This window comes from Ursus americanus, chromosome 2 (genome assembly GCF_024610735.1).
Source record: "Ursus americanus isolate L20-20 chromosome 2, mUrsAme1.1.p, whole genome shotgun sequence".
NCBI classification, from domain to species: domain Eukaryota; kingdom Metazoa; phylum Chordata; class Mammalia; order Carnivora; family Ursidae; genus Ursus; species Ursus americanus.
The window spans coordinates 65,752,152-65,769,459 of NC_142128.1; the positions used below are offsets into that span (position 1 = coordinate 65,752,152).

Consider the following 17,308-nt stretch of genomic DNA (forward strand, 5'->3'; position numbering starts at 1 on the left):
AGCCTGATTGTAATATTATTGTACTATAAGTTCTGCAGGATGTTCCCGACGAGGGAAACTGGGCAAAGGGTGTTACTTCCTACTACTGCATGTAAATCTACAATTTATCTCCAAATAAAAAGATAAATTAAAATCATTAAGGAAATTGGGTCTCAGAGTAGTTAAATAATTTCAGAGCCGGAATTCAAACCCAGGTCTGTCAGACTCCCAAGCCTGAGTGTTTCAAGACTTGACTGTATTCAAGGGAACCAAGAAGAAGGAGGATCCCACAGGCCTTACAGCCATGACTGGTATCACGGGCACCTTCGTTACAAGGGGACTACTGTCCTGAAACGGCTATGAGAACGTGGCTTGAGAAAACTATTTGGCATGCCCTGTGGGCTGGTGCTGAGTGCCACTGAATAACCAGGTTTCCCCCTTCTCAAGGTGTGTGAAGAAGGGATGGGAGTGGGTGCCCCCCCCATGTGTTCGTCTGTCTACCGTGGTGTCTCCGGTTACCTGTCCACACGTCTGTGCATTTGTCAGTTACTCTGTTTCCGGATGGGAGAGGCTAGGGTGATGTGTAAGTTATGCAGAGGTGTACGGGTCAGCGCACACGCTATGTTTGGGTGTACCTGTGTCAGGTCGGCGCGTGTCACACCCACGGAACTTGTTTCTATTAGGTTAAACCATTTGATCACACCTCCCCCCAACAAAGCTGACTGTTGAGCCAGCCTGTCACGAACTGGGTCTGTGTACTGTAGATAAACTGGGTAATTGGACTCTCCGTCTCCTCATGCAAAACAAACACTCACAAACCGCCCACCCCCTCGCTGAAGGGCGTCTGGTCCCTGTCATCTGGGTTCAAGGCTCCCGTGCCCCGCCTCCTCTGACCCTGTAGACAAGGTGAGCGGCTCCCGCGGGGCCCTTTCCCTCCCCCACGGGCGGGCGCCGCCAGCGCTTATGTAAAGAGGTCACGGCCTGCTCCGCGGCGGGGCGCACGCGGCCTCCTGCACAGGTGTGGCGGCTGCGGGTGGGGAGGTGCGGGGAGCCGCCTGGCCGCCCTCCTCCCCGCCGGCGGCTCCGCTTCGCCTTCGCGTTGCTCGTCCCTTCTCCTCGCCTGCATGTGTGGCGGCGGCGTGCGGTCTGGGGAAGGACAGCGCGCCCTCTCCCCGGCTCCCCGCCGCCCCGGGTGGGCTCCCCGCTCCCGGCTGATGCGCGCTCTGCGCCTCGCCGCCGCGCTCCTCGGGCCTGGCAGTGTAAGTGGCGCGGGGGCGTGGGCGGCAGGGCGCGGGCAGGGGGGCGGGGGGAGGGAGGCGGCGGCGCCCGGAGGTGCTAACTCCTCGCTCCGCCGGGAGGCAGCGGGGCGCCGCGAGCCCCGGAAAGCCTCCGCCCCGCGCGCGCCCCGCGGGCGTCCGAGCCGCTGGCCCGGAGGGGCGGGGGACACAGCGCTGCGGGGCGCGACGCGGTCGCGGGGTGCCGCCCTCGGCCGCCGCGTCTTCCCTTTAAAGTTGGCAAGGACCTGGGAGCCGGGAGCCCGCCCGGCCGGCGGCGCGAGGAGGCGAGGGCGCGGGGCCCCGACCGCCCTTGATTCGCCCCATCCCTCCCGCAGGGCCAGGCGCGGACGCCGCCGGACCGCGCAGTGTGGAGGGACTGTGAAGCGCTGGCCGGCGTCGGGGCCCTTGCCCGGGGTCGGGCGGGAGCCGGCGGACGGGAGCCAGATGGAGGCGGCGAGAGGGGGCGCGGAGTAGCGGGCGGCCCCCCGGGCTCGCACCTCCCGCGGCGGCCTGGCTCTCCGCGGGCACGGGGGCGCGGCGCGCGGGGCCCCCGGGGCTGCCATGGAGGTGCCTAACGTCAAGGACTTCCAGTGGAAGCGCCTGGCGCCGCTGCCCAGCTGCCGGGTCTACTGCTCCCTGCTGGAGAGCGGGGGGCAGGTCTATGCCATCGGGGGATGTGACGACAATGGCATCCCCATGGACTGCTTTGAGGTCTACTCCCCCGAGGCCGACCAGTGGACCGCCCTGCCCCCCCTGCCGACAGCCCGGGCCGGGGTGGCCGCCATCGCCCTGGGGAAGCGGATCATGGTGATCGGGGGTGTGGGCACCAGTCAGCTGCCCCTGAAGGTCGTCGAGATGTACAACATCGATGAGGGCAAGTGGAAGAAGAGGAGCGTGCTGCGCGAGGCCGCCATGGGCATTTCTGTCACTGCCAAAGGCGAGTGGGGCCAGGGCTGAGGGAGGGCAGAGAGAAGAGCGTGGGGGGCCACGGGGAGAGGGATGGAAACCAGCACTGAGTCGGGGCCCACTATCACAGTCCTGATCCCATTTGATCCTCATAATAGACACTGAAACTGAAGGCCCACTGGCCTTATTTTACAGATGGGAAAACAGACTCAGCAGGTGAAGTGTCTAGGAATTCCATATGATGCTAGAACTCCCCTTTACCAGGCTCCTCCCAGCAAGCTGGGCAGGCCTGGCCACAGAGGAGAGCTGAAGGTCTAGTGCCTGTCTCCGCAGACCCCTTCATTCAGCAGCACGACAGAGCCTTCTGCCCGCAACACCTCATCCCCTGAAATCTGCCTTCTAGGTACCACCACCTCCAGACAGATTTTTGAGGTCCTGGGGACGTTTGCTGCCTCTTTGTACCATCCCCAGGCGCTACTAGTGGGGCTTTGAGGCCTGACTCCTGGGCCTTTCCCATAACCCTAAACCTCCCCCTCTCCTCCTAATCTCAGAGATGCTAATGAATGGAGACTAGAAAGTTCCTGAGGGTCTTGCTCCTGCAGCACCTTGCCCAGGTTCACAGGTCTCCGGCCAAGCATGTGCTGACCACGAGGTTATTTGATCTAGATTTCACTTTCTCAAAGCCCCTTGTTTCTTTCTCATTGGGCCTGGTACAGCCCAGAGCACAGAGGGGGCTCCAAAAGCGCTTTTGCTGAAACACGAAGGGTTTTATGGGAAATGGTCCAACAGAAATTAGAAGAGCCCAGGTGCAGCTCAGACAGCCTTAGTGGGCTGCAACCCTCCCTGCTTCTCTGGCAAAGCCGTCTCGTTTCCCTGTTGGGTCTACTGTAGATCGAGAACCAGTATTTCATTTCTTTTCTTTTCTTTTCTTTTCTTTTCTTTTCTTTTCTTTTCTTTTCTTTTCTTTTCTTTCAAGATTTTATTTATTTATTTGACAGAGTGAGAGAGCACAAGCAGGGGGAGTGGCAGAGGGAGAGGGAGAAGCAGGCTCCCCACTGAGCAGGGAGCCTGATGCGGGGCTCGATCCCAGGGTGCTGAGATCACGACCTGAGCCAAAGGCAGACGCTTAGCCCACTGAGTCACCCAGGCGCCCCAGGAACTGGTATTTCTTGAGCGCCTGCTCTGTCTCTGGCACAGTTCTAGGTCCCAGGGAGGAAGGAGAGAGGCCGAAGACCTGGCCCCTACTTTCAGAAGTCTGGGTCTGACCAGTGAGAAACTCTAACCCAGAATCCCTCAGGGCAGTGGCCAGTGGGGCCTCCATGAACTCTGGGTACGAAGGACGGGAGACCTGGAGGCCCGTTGGGAAAAAGAGATGGAAAGGGTTTTCCTTGGTCCCCAGGCCTCGATGAATGCTGCTGGAAGATTAAGAGGTACCATTTACTGAGTCCTTACCATAGGTGATTTATATAGTTTAGCCCCTCTGATCTTCACAACTGTGTGATGAGGTAAGTGCTGTGATCGCCCTCATTTTAGATGGAAGCAATGTGGGGCGCGAAGACATTAAATACCTTGCCTGATGTCACAAGGCTAGAGAGTGATGAGGGCACTGAAGGGGTTCAGCAGTTAGTCAGGGAAGCTTTCACATGCTTGTGTGTCAGGCATTGAAGCAGATGCTGGGGCCGCAGCTTAACAAACTCTCGAACCACCTAGTGGAAGAAGCGGACGAGCATTATCTCGGTAGCGCACGGTCAGTAGGGTAAAGCCGATGCCACGGGGGCACTGAGCCGGTGCTCTCCGCCCAGCTTTGCCGCTGGGGGCACCCCGGTGACGGTGCAGGGATGGGTAGGAGCTGGCCCAGGAGTGGGGGCGTGGCGTGGACAGAGGGCTCTCAGCTAGAGGCGTGTTTCGGGTGACACACCGATGGGAGAGGCAGAGCCCGTGTAAGGGAAGCCCCCCCGATATTAGCAGGCCCGATCTCCCGACCTGAGGCTCTGCTTGGGATTTTTTTTTTCCTTTTTCAGTAAGCCTGGAGGTAGTACTCGATCGCAGGAAATAGTACTCATCCCTACAATTCCCTTGCAGAATAAAAGCCTCTTAGAGCCGGAAGCAGTGAAGACTGGCTACTAGGTGACAGAATCCCAGGCAGGGGTGGGTCCCTGGGAAGGAGAGCGGCTCTTGGGGTGGGGGAGGAGGAGAAGCTGTGTCTCTGGCAGGCTGCAGGAGGTGCTGGAGGGAGGCCCCGGGAAACGCGGATGCCTTGCTCATCGTCGCTGATGCAGTGTGTCCCCGAGGTGCCTTGAAAGGCTACCTGCGGCCAAGAGCAACAGAAAATGGGAGAGAACTTGCTTCTCCTCTCAGAGTGCCCAGCTTACTGCCCTGGCAGGGTTCCTTAAAGGGGCTAGTTTTCTGTCCTCCAAAGCCTCACCCTCATTCACCCCTAACCCTATCCCATCTAGTGCAGGAGGCCTTCTGGAGCCCGCAAGCTCCCGGTGTGCGAAGGAAGATAGCACTCCCCCATGGGGGTGGCAGACAGAGAAAACCAGCAGCAGGCCAGTGTCCCATAAGGCCAACCATAGCAGGGCGGACCTCATTTCCAAAGGCTCCCGCTGGGTCTGGAGAGTTCTAACCTGGGAGTGCCTAAGCCACAGTCCACCACTGGAGGGAACTGGAGGAATAGTCCTCCTCACTGGTATCCTCTCTGGCTGCCTGGGTGGGAGAAACATGGAGGGGACAAGACCTGCAAAGGGTGGTCTGGGCCTCAGCTCCACCAGAGTCTACCCCGTGTGAGGCTCAGCCAAGGGCTGGACACCAAGGAAGACTAAGGTTTGCAGGCCTGATGCAGCTTCAGGAAGACCAGGCTCAAGCCGTCAGGGACTTCTCACGGTTCCATCAACCACACTCAGTGAGGTCGCAGTGGTTGGGAACCTGACCTGACCTTGGTGCTGGTGTTCAAGGGGTTCATGGAGCCTGGCCTGGTAGGTGATTACTGAGGGGACTGTCTCACAGTGTCCATGAGCTGAGCCAGGCGTGTGTGTGGCCTTCTCCTTAGATTACCGAGTGTACGCGGCAGGCGGGATGGGCCTGGACCTCCGTCCGCACAACCACCTCCAACACTATGACATGCTCAAGGACATGTGGGTGTCGCTAGCACCCATGCCCACCCCGAGGTATGCTGCCACCTCCTTCCTCCGAGGCTCCAAGATCTATGTGCTAGGTAAGGACAAGTTATCTGTCCCACGTCTATCTCTCCTTCCCTCCCTTGGGTCCGTCCCCACGGGAAGCAGTGCCTGTGTGCTGAGCACCTCCTTGGCACTGGGGGGTAATCACGACGCCCCACCCCTCAGGGAGCTCCCTGTACGGTTGGGTAACAGTCAAAAGGGGAAACCCAGCCCTTGCCCTCAGGTACTTACTGTGGCCCCACCTCCTCCACCCCTCCAACCCCTTTCTGGCCCCCAGGGGGACGACAGTCCAAGTATGCAGTCAATGCCTTTGAGGTCTTTGACATCGAGACTCGCTCCTGGACCAAGTTCCCCAACATTCCCTGCAAGCGGGCCTTCTCCAGCTTTGTGACCCTGGATGACCGATTGTACAGCCTGGGGGGCCTGCGGCAGGGTCGGCTCTACCGGCAGCCCAAGTTCCTCCGGACGATGGATGTGTTCGACATGGAACAGGGTGAGCAGGCCACCAGCCTCTAGCTGCCCACCACCCCTCCGCTGACTCCCCCGCACCCAACCCCCCATTCCATCCACCCTCCCAGGGCCGCTGACCCAGCGGCATGAGCCTTTCAGAGGTCTGAACATTCTGGGCTACTCTTGGGGTCACTTTCTTTCATCTGGACAGGGCTCCTCTTGGCTGGCTGGTTATTTGTCTCCAAGCCTTTCCCATCTATTTTCTCGTCTTACAATGTCCTGGCAGAGCCAGGGGAGGGAGGGCTTTTCCTGCTTTTTACCAATTCAGAGACAGAAGGATCCCGACTCCCACGCTCGCTGCCTCTGGTTAGCCTTCTCTCCAGCTCAGAGTCCACAAGAACAGAGGTGGAACAAGGTGATTCGTTGTAGGGGATTATGATTCCTTGGACTGTTGCAAGCCTGGGAGAGGGGAGAGGCCATGGAGCACGTCATTGCAAACAGCAGGAGGAGAAGTTTATGCCCTGAGCACAAAGGGTGGATGGAGTGGACTTCTGCCTCGGGTGTGGGCTCTGGGGACTCAGTATGTATTTAGTGGGGGAGGTCAGTATCTAAGTCTCTCTAAATTTATCCTGCCGTGCTCCATGGCTCACAGGGGGCTGGCTGAAGATGGAACGCTCGTTCTTCCTCAAGAAGCGGCGGGCAGACTTCGTGGCCGGCTCTCTGAGTGGACGGGTCATAGTGGCCGGAGGACTCGGTAAGGATGGGGCTTCCAGACTCTTACTGCGGGTCTGGTCCTTGGTGGGCACTTGGCGTTCTCTCTGCATGAGCAGGAGAAGGTCCTGGCTGCTTGCACACTGCCTGCCTACCACTTTATCCCAAATAATTCAAAACACTCCCTCCCTCCCACGTAGCTACAAACGGGCCCCTGTGTGCTCTTTCCGTCCTCTTACAGAGGGGAAACTGAGGCCAAGGGAGCATGCAGGACATGCTGTAAACCATGGAATGCAGGCTTGCTGAGCACAGATCCCTGGGGCCCAATCCAGGAATGCCTGGAGACAACAGTGTGGCAGGGATTAGCGTGGTCCTCTTTCTCTGGCCACCTCCACTCCCTGGATACCCAGCTCTGTCTCGGAATAGGAAAGCAATCTGATCAGACAGATCTTTGGAATGGATTCAGGACTTGCTGGGTTACTCCTAGCAGAGAATAGTGGTATTTTGAAGGCAGGACCCCAGCTTCAACAGGGGACAGATAACATGTGTAACAGGATTTGTAGGCACCCAGAGCTCACTCAGTGTGGACAGACTCCCACTTTGCCTAAGCATGAAAGGAGCTCAATATGAGCCACACCATGGGGACAGCTTTTTAGTAAAAGGCAAAGGAAACGAAGCAGCAGAAACTTCTGGTAAAAGCAGAGGGTGGAGGAGATGAAAAGAGGGAGAGAAGGCAGGAGGGGCGAAGTAGCTGTTTGACAAGAGCAAAGGCCCAGGGTAGGGAGGGAGCCAATCTGCGGCCCAGCAATGGAGGTCCCTTGGCTTCTGCTTTTGGGTTCCTGAGAGAACCAGGGAGGTGGGGGCACTGTGGGGCCGGGATCGGTGGCTGGGCTCCTTTGTAAGGTCCAGGTCCCTTGGCACTTTCAGGGAACCAACCCACGGTCCTGGAGACGGCAGAGGCATTCCACCCAGCGAAGAACAGGTGGGAGGTCCTCCCCCCCATGCCCACGCCCCGCTGCGCCTGCTCCAGCATCGTCCTCAAGAACTGCCTCCTGGCCGTGGGGGGTGTCAACCAGGGTCTGAGCGACGCAGTGGAAGCGCTGTGTGTCTCGGACCCCTAGCTGTCCCCGGGCCCAGCACCTGTGCCCCGGACCAGATCACTCCACTCTTGACAAGAGAAATGGTCTCATCAGAGCCATTTGGGTGACTTCCCAGGAGGCCAGCTCCTTTCAGCAGCTAGTGGGGTCAGGCCCTGGGGCTCTGAGGGACCTCCCTCCACCGCCACACCATCCCAATCCCAGGAAACCATAAGAAGACACGCTGACTCTGCCAGCCTCCAGCTGGAGCCAGCTGAGCTCTGGGGAGCCCCCTCCCTTACTGCTCAGGCAGAGAAAGGTGCAGAAGCACCTGCTACCGCCCTTTCCTGTGAGTTCTGCCTCCCCCGGTGTCCAGGGTAGGAGGTGGGTAGGGCAGAAGACAACGGCTATCACTGTCTTCTCCCCAGCTCTGCACAAGTTGGAGGGTCTCTTGGGATGGAAGATGGTGAAGGCTTGCAAGGAGTCCCAAACCCTTCTTCTCTCCCGTGGTCCACATCCCTTCCCCATTTGGCGGTCACCTGCGGGCCTGCCCTAGCCCTCATCTGCTCAGCAAGAATTGACCTTGGAGCAGGAGCCGCTGAATTGGAAGAGAAGTCAGGTTCAAATGGACGGGTCCAGGTCAGCAGCCTCGGCCAGGAAGAGCCCATGCCTCTCGGGCCCTTGATAAGAATGCGGTGATGAGGAAAGAAGGAGCAGACACCCAGCCCCAGCTCTGCTTCCAGCGTCTCTCCTCACTCACTTTCTCCTTCTGTCACGCCTCCCCGGCCCTTTTGTCCCCAGCGGCCCCAGAGTGTTTCTGTGCAAAACCTTCTCATGTACACTGTGGCATCAAAATCCGCGAAGGCTGGATTAACTGCACTCGGGTTAACACAGCAGCACAATGATTAAAATCTATATTCCTATCCTCTCGGGCAGCTGGTGCGGGGGGGGGGGGTGGACAGGTGTCTCGACGGGTAGAGGGGACCCCAGGAAACATTTCCTCTGACATTCTCAGATTAAATAGGGCCCCAGGTGACCAGCTGTCCTTGGCTGTTCCCACCAAGGAGGTTCCATCTCCAAACCATGGCCCGCCACGTCACCTCGCTCCCGGGACAGCTGCATTTCTTCCTTGTCCTCGGTGTTGAGACTCCGCTTGCAAGTTAGGAAAGGCTGCGCTCGTTAGCTGACGTCTTCACATCCGGCCTCCACATCCACATCCTTCACTTAGCTGAAGTTCGCTCCTGCCTCACCCCAAGGTGACAGGGGATTGCTCATGGACTTAAAGACTTAAAGCTTGTAGGGCACCTCTTCTTTTTTTTTTAAGATCTTATTTATTTGAGAGAGACAACAAGCGGTGGGGAGGGGCAGAGCGAGAGAAGCGGGCTCCCCCTGAGCAGGGAGTCTGATGTGGGGCTCCATCCCAGGACCCCGGGATCATGACCTGAGCCGAAGGCAGACGCTTCACCGACTGAGCCACCCAGGCACCCCTAGAGCACCTCTTTCTGATTCCCAGTTATTTTTAAAAGCTGTACCAGCACCAGGGATACAAAGAAAAAGCTGCCTCGGGAGGGGTTGCGGGGCAGTCAGCGGGCACTTACTACGTGATGGTGTAATTCGTTCTCCAGAGGCAGGAACAGAGGAGAAACACCGTCTGGGTCTCAGGGCTCAGGGGGAGCCTCCTGGAGGATCCCCTTCTCCTTCAGGACAAGTGGAACCTGGTCTTTAAGGGGGCGGGGCTTTTCTCCCTTCCTCCAGCCCCAGAAGGGTGCTGCCCCCTGCTGGCCCAGCCTGGCCTTCCCACCCAGGCTAGAGGCGGCCTGTGGACTCGGGTGCCCCCTGGTGAGCAGACTGCAGGGGAGCCTTTCCTATTGCTTCTGGACACCTCTATTTTGGTTCTGTAAGTTGCTGAAGTGACTGTCAGAAGAAGGTGCTGGAAGAGCTACAGATCCTGGGAGGGATGGAACAGCATGTTTGGGGAGCCACTCCCAGGTCCAGCCCTGGTCTGCCCCCGCCACCCTTCTGCTCCCATTTCTGCACTGTCCCCTTCCGTCCTCCTGAGAAAGGTGTTTACAAACAGGGGTCCCTCCACCCTTTCCAAGAGAAGCCAAAGCTGTGTGTGTGTGTGTGTGTGTGTGTGTGTGTGTGTGTGTGTGTGCTGGAGGAACGGGCTTTCCAAGCACACAAAATGGTACCAGGTCTGTGGATGGGACTGACTGAGGCATTTTTAAATGGTTGGAACTTCACGGGTACAGTCAACTTGAAAAACGCTCTTCCCATTATAAGAATGGGGGACGGGCCCCCAGAACCCATGAGGGCCACTGCGAGCTGGAGCTGGTATCCGCTAAGGACTTACCTCTTGGAGGTGCATGCTGGGAAGGACTCTGGGGGTGCCCCACTGGGCTGGGGAAACAGGGACTGTCAGGGGTAAACATCATGGTCTGTACCTCACGGTGCCCTGGAGGCAGCTCAGGCTCTGTGGTGAGCCCGCCTGGCTCCAGGCCTCACTCCACCCACCCCCCCCAGGCTTTCCTGTCAACATCGCTGTCTGGAAAGGTCCCTCCCCTCCTCATTCTCACTTCATCTCCCAATCTGTAGAACAGGAGTAAGGATCTGCCATCTGACAAGGTGGTGAAGCCCTCACTTCAATCCTTAGATCAACTGTATGAGGTAAGGGATGTCCCATTTTGCAGATGAGAAAGCTAAGGCTCGAAGAGACCACATAACTTGTCCAAGGTCCCAAGCTAGTAAGTGACTGAACCATGTCTGATTTCAAACGTCCTGACCACAGCACTCCGTTGCCTCGAACAACGCAGCACACAGAGGAGGCAAGGACATCAGCTGCGACGTACTCATGTAAGGGGTTCGAGATGTCGAACCCAGAAAGATGGGTGCCTCTTGCACCCTCGTATCCCTGTGAGCTCGGGCAAGCCTGGGATCGGTCTGTTTTAGGTGGGGAAACAGTGACTTCCACAAGTTGTCATGAGCTCTGGAAATGGGGGAGCCCAGTCTTTCTTGTTTGTCCTCATGTACTCGGCACCTGGTTCATGCCTGGCACCCAGCCAGCTCCTGATAAACGTGTCTGAGCGAGTTTAGGGGATGGTTCCTTGAGGGGAAGAACTTGGAAAAATTACTGGAGCCCCAGTCCCCATTCCTCATTAGCCAGATTGGACTCTCCTGAGTCCTGAAACAATTTCTTTAATTCATGCAAAACACCTCCTAAGAGGAAATATTTGGCAGGTGACTCGGAGGGTCAGTGGGGTGAGGGGCTGGAGGCGCGGAAGTATCTGAAGACTGGACACCTGAGGCAACACCTTGAGTTGGTAAGTTTTCTAGACGGTTCAGAGAGAAGTCTGTCTCCCCCCAGCCTCCCCCCACCCTCCACATTGCTGGAGTGAGGACCTCCAGGCTTGCCGCTGGTGGCCTGGCTTACCTGGGGCCTAGGTGGGCCTTCCGGGCTCCTCCTTGTGTCAGCCTGGCAAGGGAGGGTGTGGCTGTGCCCTCAAGGCAAGGGACTCCTAAGGCCCCACTCACTGTCCCCAGAAGGTGGGCTGCCTTGCCCTCTTTATCTGGAGGATGAGAAGGGGGACTTCGGGGGCACTCTCCCTCCCACTCAACAGAAAGTGAGGCCTGGTCCTCACATCTTTAAAAGCAAAACATCTGTAAGGGGATAGTAATTTACAAATCCCTTTCCCAGGCTCCCCTATCCGGATCCAGTGTTCCCATCCATGGGAGAAGGGGACTGGATTGGAGCTACCCTTCCAGATGGGTCTCCAGCACCTGTGGGAAGCCGGCCCAGCCCTGGTGACAAACGACCATCCCACCTTCGTTCTTCTCATCACAGCCCCCTCAGGCTGGTCCCTCCCCAATTTCCGTGGCCACCACCCTTGTCCACACCCTCATCCTCCTGCATGAGCACAAGTCACAGCCTCCCCACTGCACTGCACCCCCGGCCCTCTCCTCCAGCCCACCCTTCGCATCGCTGTTAGAGCCTCTGCGCTTCGGAAATCTCTCTCGTCTCCAAATCCAAGTGTCCTTGCGGAGCTTAGCATCCCCAGCAGCTCCCCCTACCCTTCAGGGGATTCCCAGCCTCCGTCTGGGCCTCTGAGGCCCTTGGCACAGGTCCCACCTCCCAGCCTCCCCTCTGCCCAGGGTTCCTGCCCCTCGTGTACCTGGTGAATGCAGCCACCGCCCCCACACATCACCCCCAGACACAAAACTTTCTAGGTTCTCCTCGGGACCACGACAGTGCCATTCACCCTCGGAGGTTCAGAACATCACAGCTTGCTGGGCACACAGTGTCCAAATGGATAACAAATAATTGATGGAATAAATGTGTAGCAAACAACAGGACTGAATGAAGCCAGAAATCAAAGAGCTGAGAGAGCACCAACGTTGCAAGTAACCTCTACAATGGCCCCTGTTCCCCGGAGCCCATCTACAGCCTGTGGCTGGCACAAAGCATCAGAGTCAGGAAATCAGCAGTATTTCAAATCCCCTCGCTTAGGGATCGGGTCCCCTCTCCCTTGGCTGCAGGCTCTGATGGGAGGGATAGGTCAGGATTGGGCTTTTCATAAACTGTGGGGGACAGCCTGCCTGTTAATCCCGGCTTGTGATAACAGCCCCCAGCACCAGATTGTGCTAGCGTCATTCAGGGCCAAGAGAAATGCTGGCTCCTGCCTTCCCTTAAGGAGGGTCAGGAGCTGGTGACCGGCTCAAGAATGTGCTTTGTTTGGGGTTTACATTCCAGGAGCAGCTTGGGAGGCCAAGGGCTCAGGTTGCCAGTGGGAGCCAGACACGGGGCAGGGAGGTGGCACCAGGCAGTCCTCCCCACCCCCCCCACCGGGCATGCCTCCCATGCCCCGTCCTGCCTGGTCCTCTCCGGACCACCCACACAAGTGCAGGGGCGCAGCTGTGGAGGCAGAGCCAGGAGGAAGGACACACTCAGCCCCTTCAAGGGAGCAACATTTAAGTGGAGTGCGGGGTACTGAGCTCTGAGCCGCTGCCGCAAATGCCCCACTGCTGGGGAGACTTTAACAGGCTTCTGTGTTCAGGGTCTCTTTTGACTAATTATGAACTGAGACGTAGGGAAACTGAGTCATCTGCTCCAGGTCATGTGGCCAGCCAGGCGTCGAGCCAGGTGTAGAACCCCATCCTCTGACTGCCTTTCTGGGGCTCGCGTACCCCTTGCCTCATGGACATCGACAGCCCCTGTACCCCAGGATCCAACCTAACTAAGGCCCTGACTTCCCAGGGTCAGTGAAGGATCAATAAAATCGTGGATGTGAAAGTGTTGACCCTGTAAAGATGAGAATTTATTTTTTAAAAAGACTTTATGTATTCATTTGTCAGAGAGAGAAAGAGAGAGAACACAAGCAGGGGGAGCGGCAAGCAGAGGGAGAGGGAGAAGTAGGCTCCCTGCTAAGCAAGGAGCCCCATGTGGGGCTTGATCTCGGGACCCTGAGATCATGACCTGAGCCAAAGGCAGACACTTAACTGACTGAGCCACCCAGGCGTCCCTTATTTCTATTTCTTACGTCCCATCTCAGTCCATCTTGCTCTCTGATGACTAAAGCAAGAGCACAGCAGAATTACTCAATGGAAATTACCCGGTGACTGGGTGCCCAAGGGATGAATCCCATGAAAACCCCGGGCCTAAGCCTAGGTGCCCCCGCTCCCACCTGCAAACCCCACAGCTATGGGAGTTACACAGGCTCAGAGACTGAGAAAAGGACACAGGAATGAAAGACAGCAAAAGAGAAAGATCTTTTCATTTTGCCATCAACAGCAGGGTAAGAAGACCCTTTCCAAACCCTGCCTAGAAGCCCTGCCCCAAGTCTACACAAACAACCACCCATCCCACCTCCCAACTCTCAGAATATCCTCGTTCTGGCCAGAAAACCAGCACTGAGAGTAATTCACAGGCCATTCCTCTTCTCCCCCCAAGTCAGGCTCCTCTCTCCCTTCCCCAGCACAGAGCTCTAGCCCTGGGCAGTTTCAATGCTTATCTTAACAGTCCTGTGCCCCAGATCAGATCAGCTGTAGCTCAGGGAGTCTGATAAGCCCCTTGTTGTCACAGCGCACAGACCAGACGCACATGGATCTCTGCCAGAATTGGGGGGAGGAGACTTGAGAGCGCCAGAGCCCAGCAAAACCCCAAGCAGACATAGGAAATCATCAATCTGACCTCTTCACATCTTGTTTCATCCCACAGAAAGCCCACAAGACAGTCATGAGGCACATTTCGGGTTGAGTAAACTATGACGTAGAGAGTCATAGACTATTTGAGACTCTGGGCAAGTCAAGTATCTCTCTAAGCTGAGGTATGATGGCTGAGAGAGCTGTTTCTGAAGCCAGATGGCCTGGACTCCGGTCTGGGTCCACTACTTGCCAGCTTCGTGACACTACAGTTCTTGAATTTCTCTGTGTCTCAGTTTCCTCATCTATGCAATGGGGATAATCATATGCCGGCACCCACTTTACATAGAGTTGTGGTGAGGGTGGAATTCATGTATACAGTGGCTAGCACACAGCGTGTGAGCTGTGTAAAAGCCAATTCTGGCCCACAGAGTTGCCAAGAGATGTGAGAGCGTCATGGCCAGTTAGTGGCGGGGCAGAGTAGAACCTAGAGCCTGGGTTCAGATTCCTGAGCCAAAACATCATTCCAGTCTGGGGCTGGGAAAGGGAATGGAGCCCCTGAATGTCTTGTAGTGATGAAATCACTTACCAGGTGGGCAAAAGAAGGGGAGTGATGGAGATTTCTAATTCATCCTTTCTTACATATAGCAGAGGAGTCCCAGCAGAGTTGAAATGAAACTCAGAGTAGGTTTATCCAAATCTCTTTTTAAAGACGAGGAAACTTTCCCAAGAGAGAAAGTCCTTGGCCATGACCCAAGTGGCTGCATTGGTGGTTAAAACAGGAGCTGGCCCCCGGGACCCCTGACTCTTCCGCTGCATGAGCTCTCCCTGCCGCTCCAGGCAGGAGACAGGCAAGCTTTCTGGTTTGGGGAGAAGAGCTAGGGTCATGTCCCTCCCAGGCCTAATCTGTGAATAAGATTCAGTTTCCTGTTGTAATCGAGAGCCTGGGGACTGCTTTCGGTGTTTGCTATACACGATTCCCCCAAATTCCTGGTAAGGCTTACAGAATTTAGATTGTAAGCAGCTCATTAGTTCCAGCTTGTATTTCCAGAGCCCATGCGGGCGCCACAAAGCAATACCATCCTTAGGAGCTCCAGCTGCGATGCTGGACCCACAGGGTTAACTTCTCAGCTCTGTTACTCCCGGTCAAGGCTGGGTGGTCTTGGACAGAACATTGTACCTAAGACAGAACCAGGGCTGGCTCAATAAATGTTAGATGCTATTATATCTATTATTGTCATTGCTCAGTACATATTTGTTGAGTGAATGAATGAATGAATGAATGAATGAATGAATGAATGAATGAATGAATGAATGACGAACTAACAAACGAATGGAGTGATTGGCTCATTGAAGGAATGATTACGATTACCTAAGCCGACCAAAGCTTGCAGTGACAGCTTTGGGCATCCCGTATAGCATGCTAGGCTTGAGTTGGCCAGTAGGGAGCAGCATTGAGTCAGGCATCCTAACTTGCCAGCCACTTCCAGAGTTTACAACACTCTCCTTGTACTTCCACCTTCTGATCTTGGAGGGCCACCTCTAACTCATCAGTTCCTATCCAGACAGTTTCACCAGCACCTGAGAGGGGAGGGGCAGCACCTTCAAGGCCATACTGTCCACCACCTGGGGGTGACTGAGAGCTGTAACCCGTCCTCAGAGCTCCAGGGAAAGGGAATATAATGGTTGGGGGTCTTAGGCTGGAAGGGCCCACCAGCCTGTAGCAGCCCTTTCCTCAAAGAAAAGGAAAGATGGGCTCAGGCATCAATACTGAGGTAAATCGCAGGGAGGAGGTGCTCTAGGGCCTGGGAGCCCGCCTAAAGTTCATCAGATCCAGAGAGTGCTTGGCTGGCTCTTCTCTACTCTCTTGCCTGCTTCCCCCCCACCCACACACACTCAGCATCGCCTCCCCTCACCCACCTCCACCCCATCCCTGAAGGCCTTTCCCCACACTTCTCCCTTTAAAGTCCTCTGTCAAGCCCCTGAGTCAGAATAGGATCCTTCCTTTCAGGCTCCCATGACACCTTATACTTCTCTTGAGGGCCTGCCTACTTTCTGCCTCGGGTTATATGATAAATTGTGTATTTATCTCATTTCCTTTACTAAATTGTATACTTCCTGAGAGCCCAGAGCTAATTCTTGGTCACCCCTCAAGGCTTATCTTAGATATATTTATTTTTCAGAAGAAATGCTTTACCCGTCACCCCCCAAAATATGGTTTTGGTGTCCCTTACCTGCCGTCCAACCAGCACCCTGCACTCCATGCCCCACAGCAGTCCTTACTCTGAGCCACATTAACATCTGTTTTTACTAGTCTAGACCCACACAGACACACATGCACACAGGTTATGAAGTGTATAGGGACTGGGACAGATGCTTATTTCTCATTGCTTGCCTGACGTGACCCAAAGAATGGTTATCCCCAGAGCCCTTCACACAGCGATCCGTGATGGGACATGGGGTTGGGGGGCCAGGCTTCCCCTTCCCAGGAGGGGATGATGGGGCAGGCAGGATTAACATGGCCTAGCTCAGCCCAGCTTTCCAGCCACATCCGAGCACATGACCCAGGAATGTCCTAAAATCTGCGGCAGCGAGGCCCCAGATATAATCAGATTCCCTGTTAGGGAATTCTCACTCTGTTGCAAGAGAGCAGGTCTTCCTTCAAGGAATTCGAGAGTTGAGTTTCAGCAGTGAACTGCACTTCCGAGTCACAAGCTGTTTTGGCTCTGAGTCTACGTCTGCCTCCTCTGCCTGTCTCTGTGGACAGACAGCAGCCTGGTCCACTCATCACTACTGTCTCGTAGTCCCTCGGGGGCCACCAGAGCGCACCTGGCTGGAACAGGACAGATTTCTTTTCTCTGGCTTCTTTGATCGTACATGGCTTGCCCCCTAAATGAGGATTCACTTTCTGGTCAAAGGAAGCTGAAGTGGGGTGGGGAAGGCCCAGGAGGCGCAGGGATCGACACCCCCCCCCCCTCCCCGCCCAGCCAGGGCCAGTTCAGGTGGCGATGGAGGGAAATCAATCGTCTGGAGACACTTCCGCTTTAGTGTCTGAATTCTATCACATATACGTTTCTTTGGTCCATAAGCATCTACGGCGCACCTTTTTTCGTGCCTAGCGGTGCGCTGGCAGTATTGGGGATATCTGGCAGAATTTATAGGAGTCTAGATTAAGCCTGAAAGGGAATCTTAGGCTCATGTGTAGAATTCTTTCATCTTATTTATGAGGAGGTGTTGATTCATCTGGCTAATTGTCTCCCGTCTTTCGTCCTTCCTGCTGCAAGCTGCCCCTGACCGACTTCCTCCTATTCAAGCTAAGGGCTCCCTCCTGTTATACACCCCAAGGGCATTCTGTTCTCCCATCTTGAGCACATCTGCCTCTGTCGAGGATTTGCTTGTTTATTTCTCACAAGACTGAGAAATCTCTGAGGGCAGAGACCATGTATAGCCATAGGCCCAGCACATAGTGGGCGCCAGTATTTATAGAATGAGTAAGTGATTGGTAAAAGGCCACAGAACTGGTTGGTGTCAGCAGGACTAGAGCTCAGGGCCCTGTGCTTGCTCTAATATTACCCATGCTTCCTCTTATGAATCC

The 17,308-nt window shown here is 55.9% G+C and overlaps 1 protein-coding gene across 2 annotated transcripts; it reads left to right on the forward strand.

Annotated features, from left to right (window-relative positions):
• The first annotated feature begins 781 nt into the window (after positions 1-781).
• KLHDC8A (kelch domain containing 8A) lies at positions 782-8,504 on the forward strand. 2 transcript variants are annotated; one of them, XM_045787530.2, is made up of 7 exons: positions 784-1,238; positions 1,592-2,193; positions 5,212-5,376; positions 5,619-5,834; positions 6,444-6,545; positions 7,430-7,484; positions 8,007-8,504. In XM_045787530.2, the coding sequence occupies exons 2-7, from the start codon at positions 1,818-1,820 to the stop codon at positions 8,275-8,277; spliced, it is 1,185 nt and encodes a 394-aa protein (XP_045643486.2). In that variant the 5' UTR covers positions 784-1,238; positions 1,592-1,817; the 3' UTR covers positions 8,278-8,504. The 2 variants fall into 2 exon arrangements, with proteins under 2 accessions (XP_045643487.2, XP_045643486.2); XM_045787531.2 differs by having other exon boundaries at positions 782-1,238; positions 7,430-8,137.
• The last annotated feature ends 8,804 nt before the right edge of the window (positions 8,505-17,308 follow it).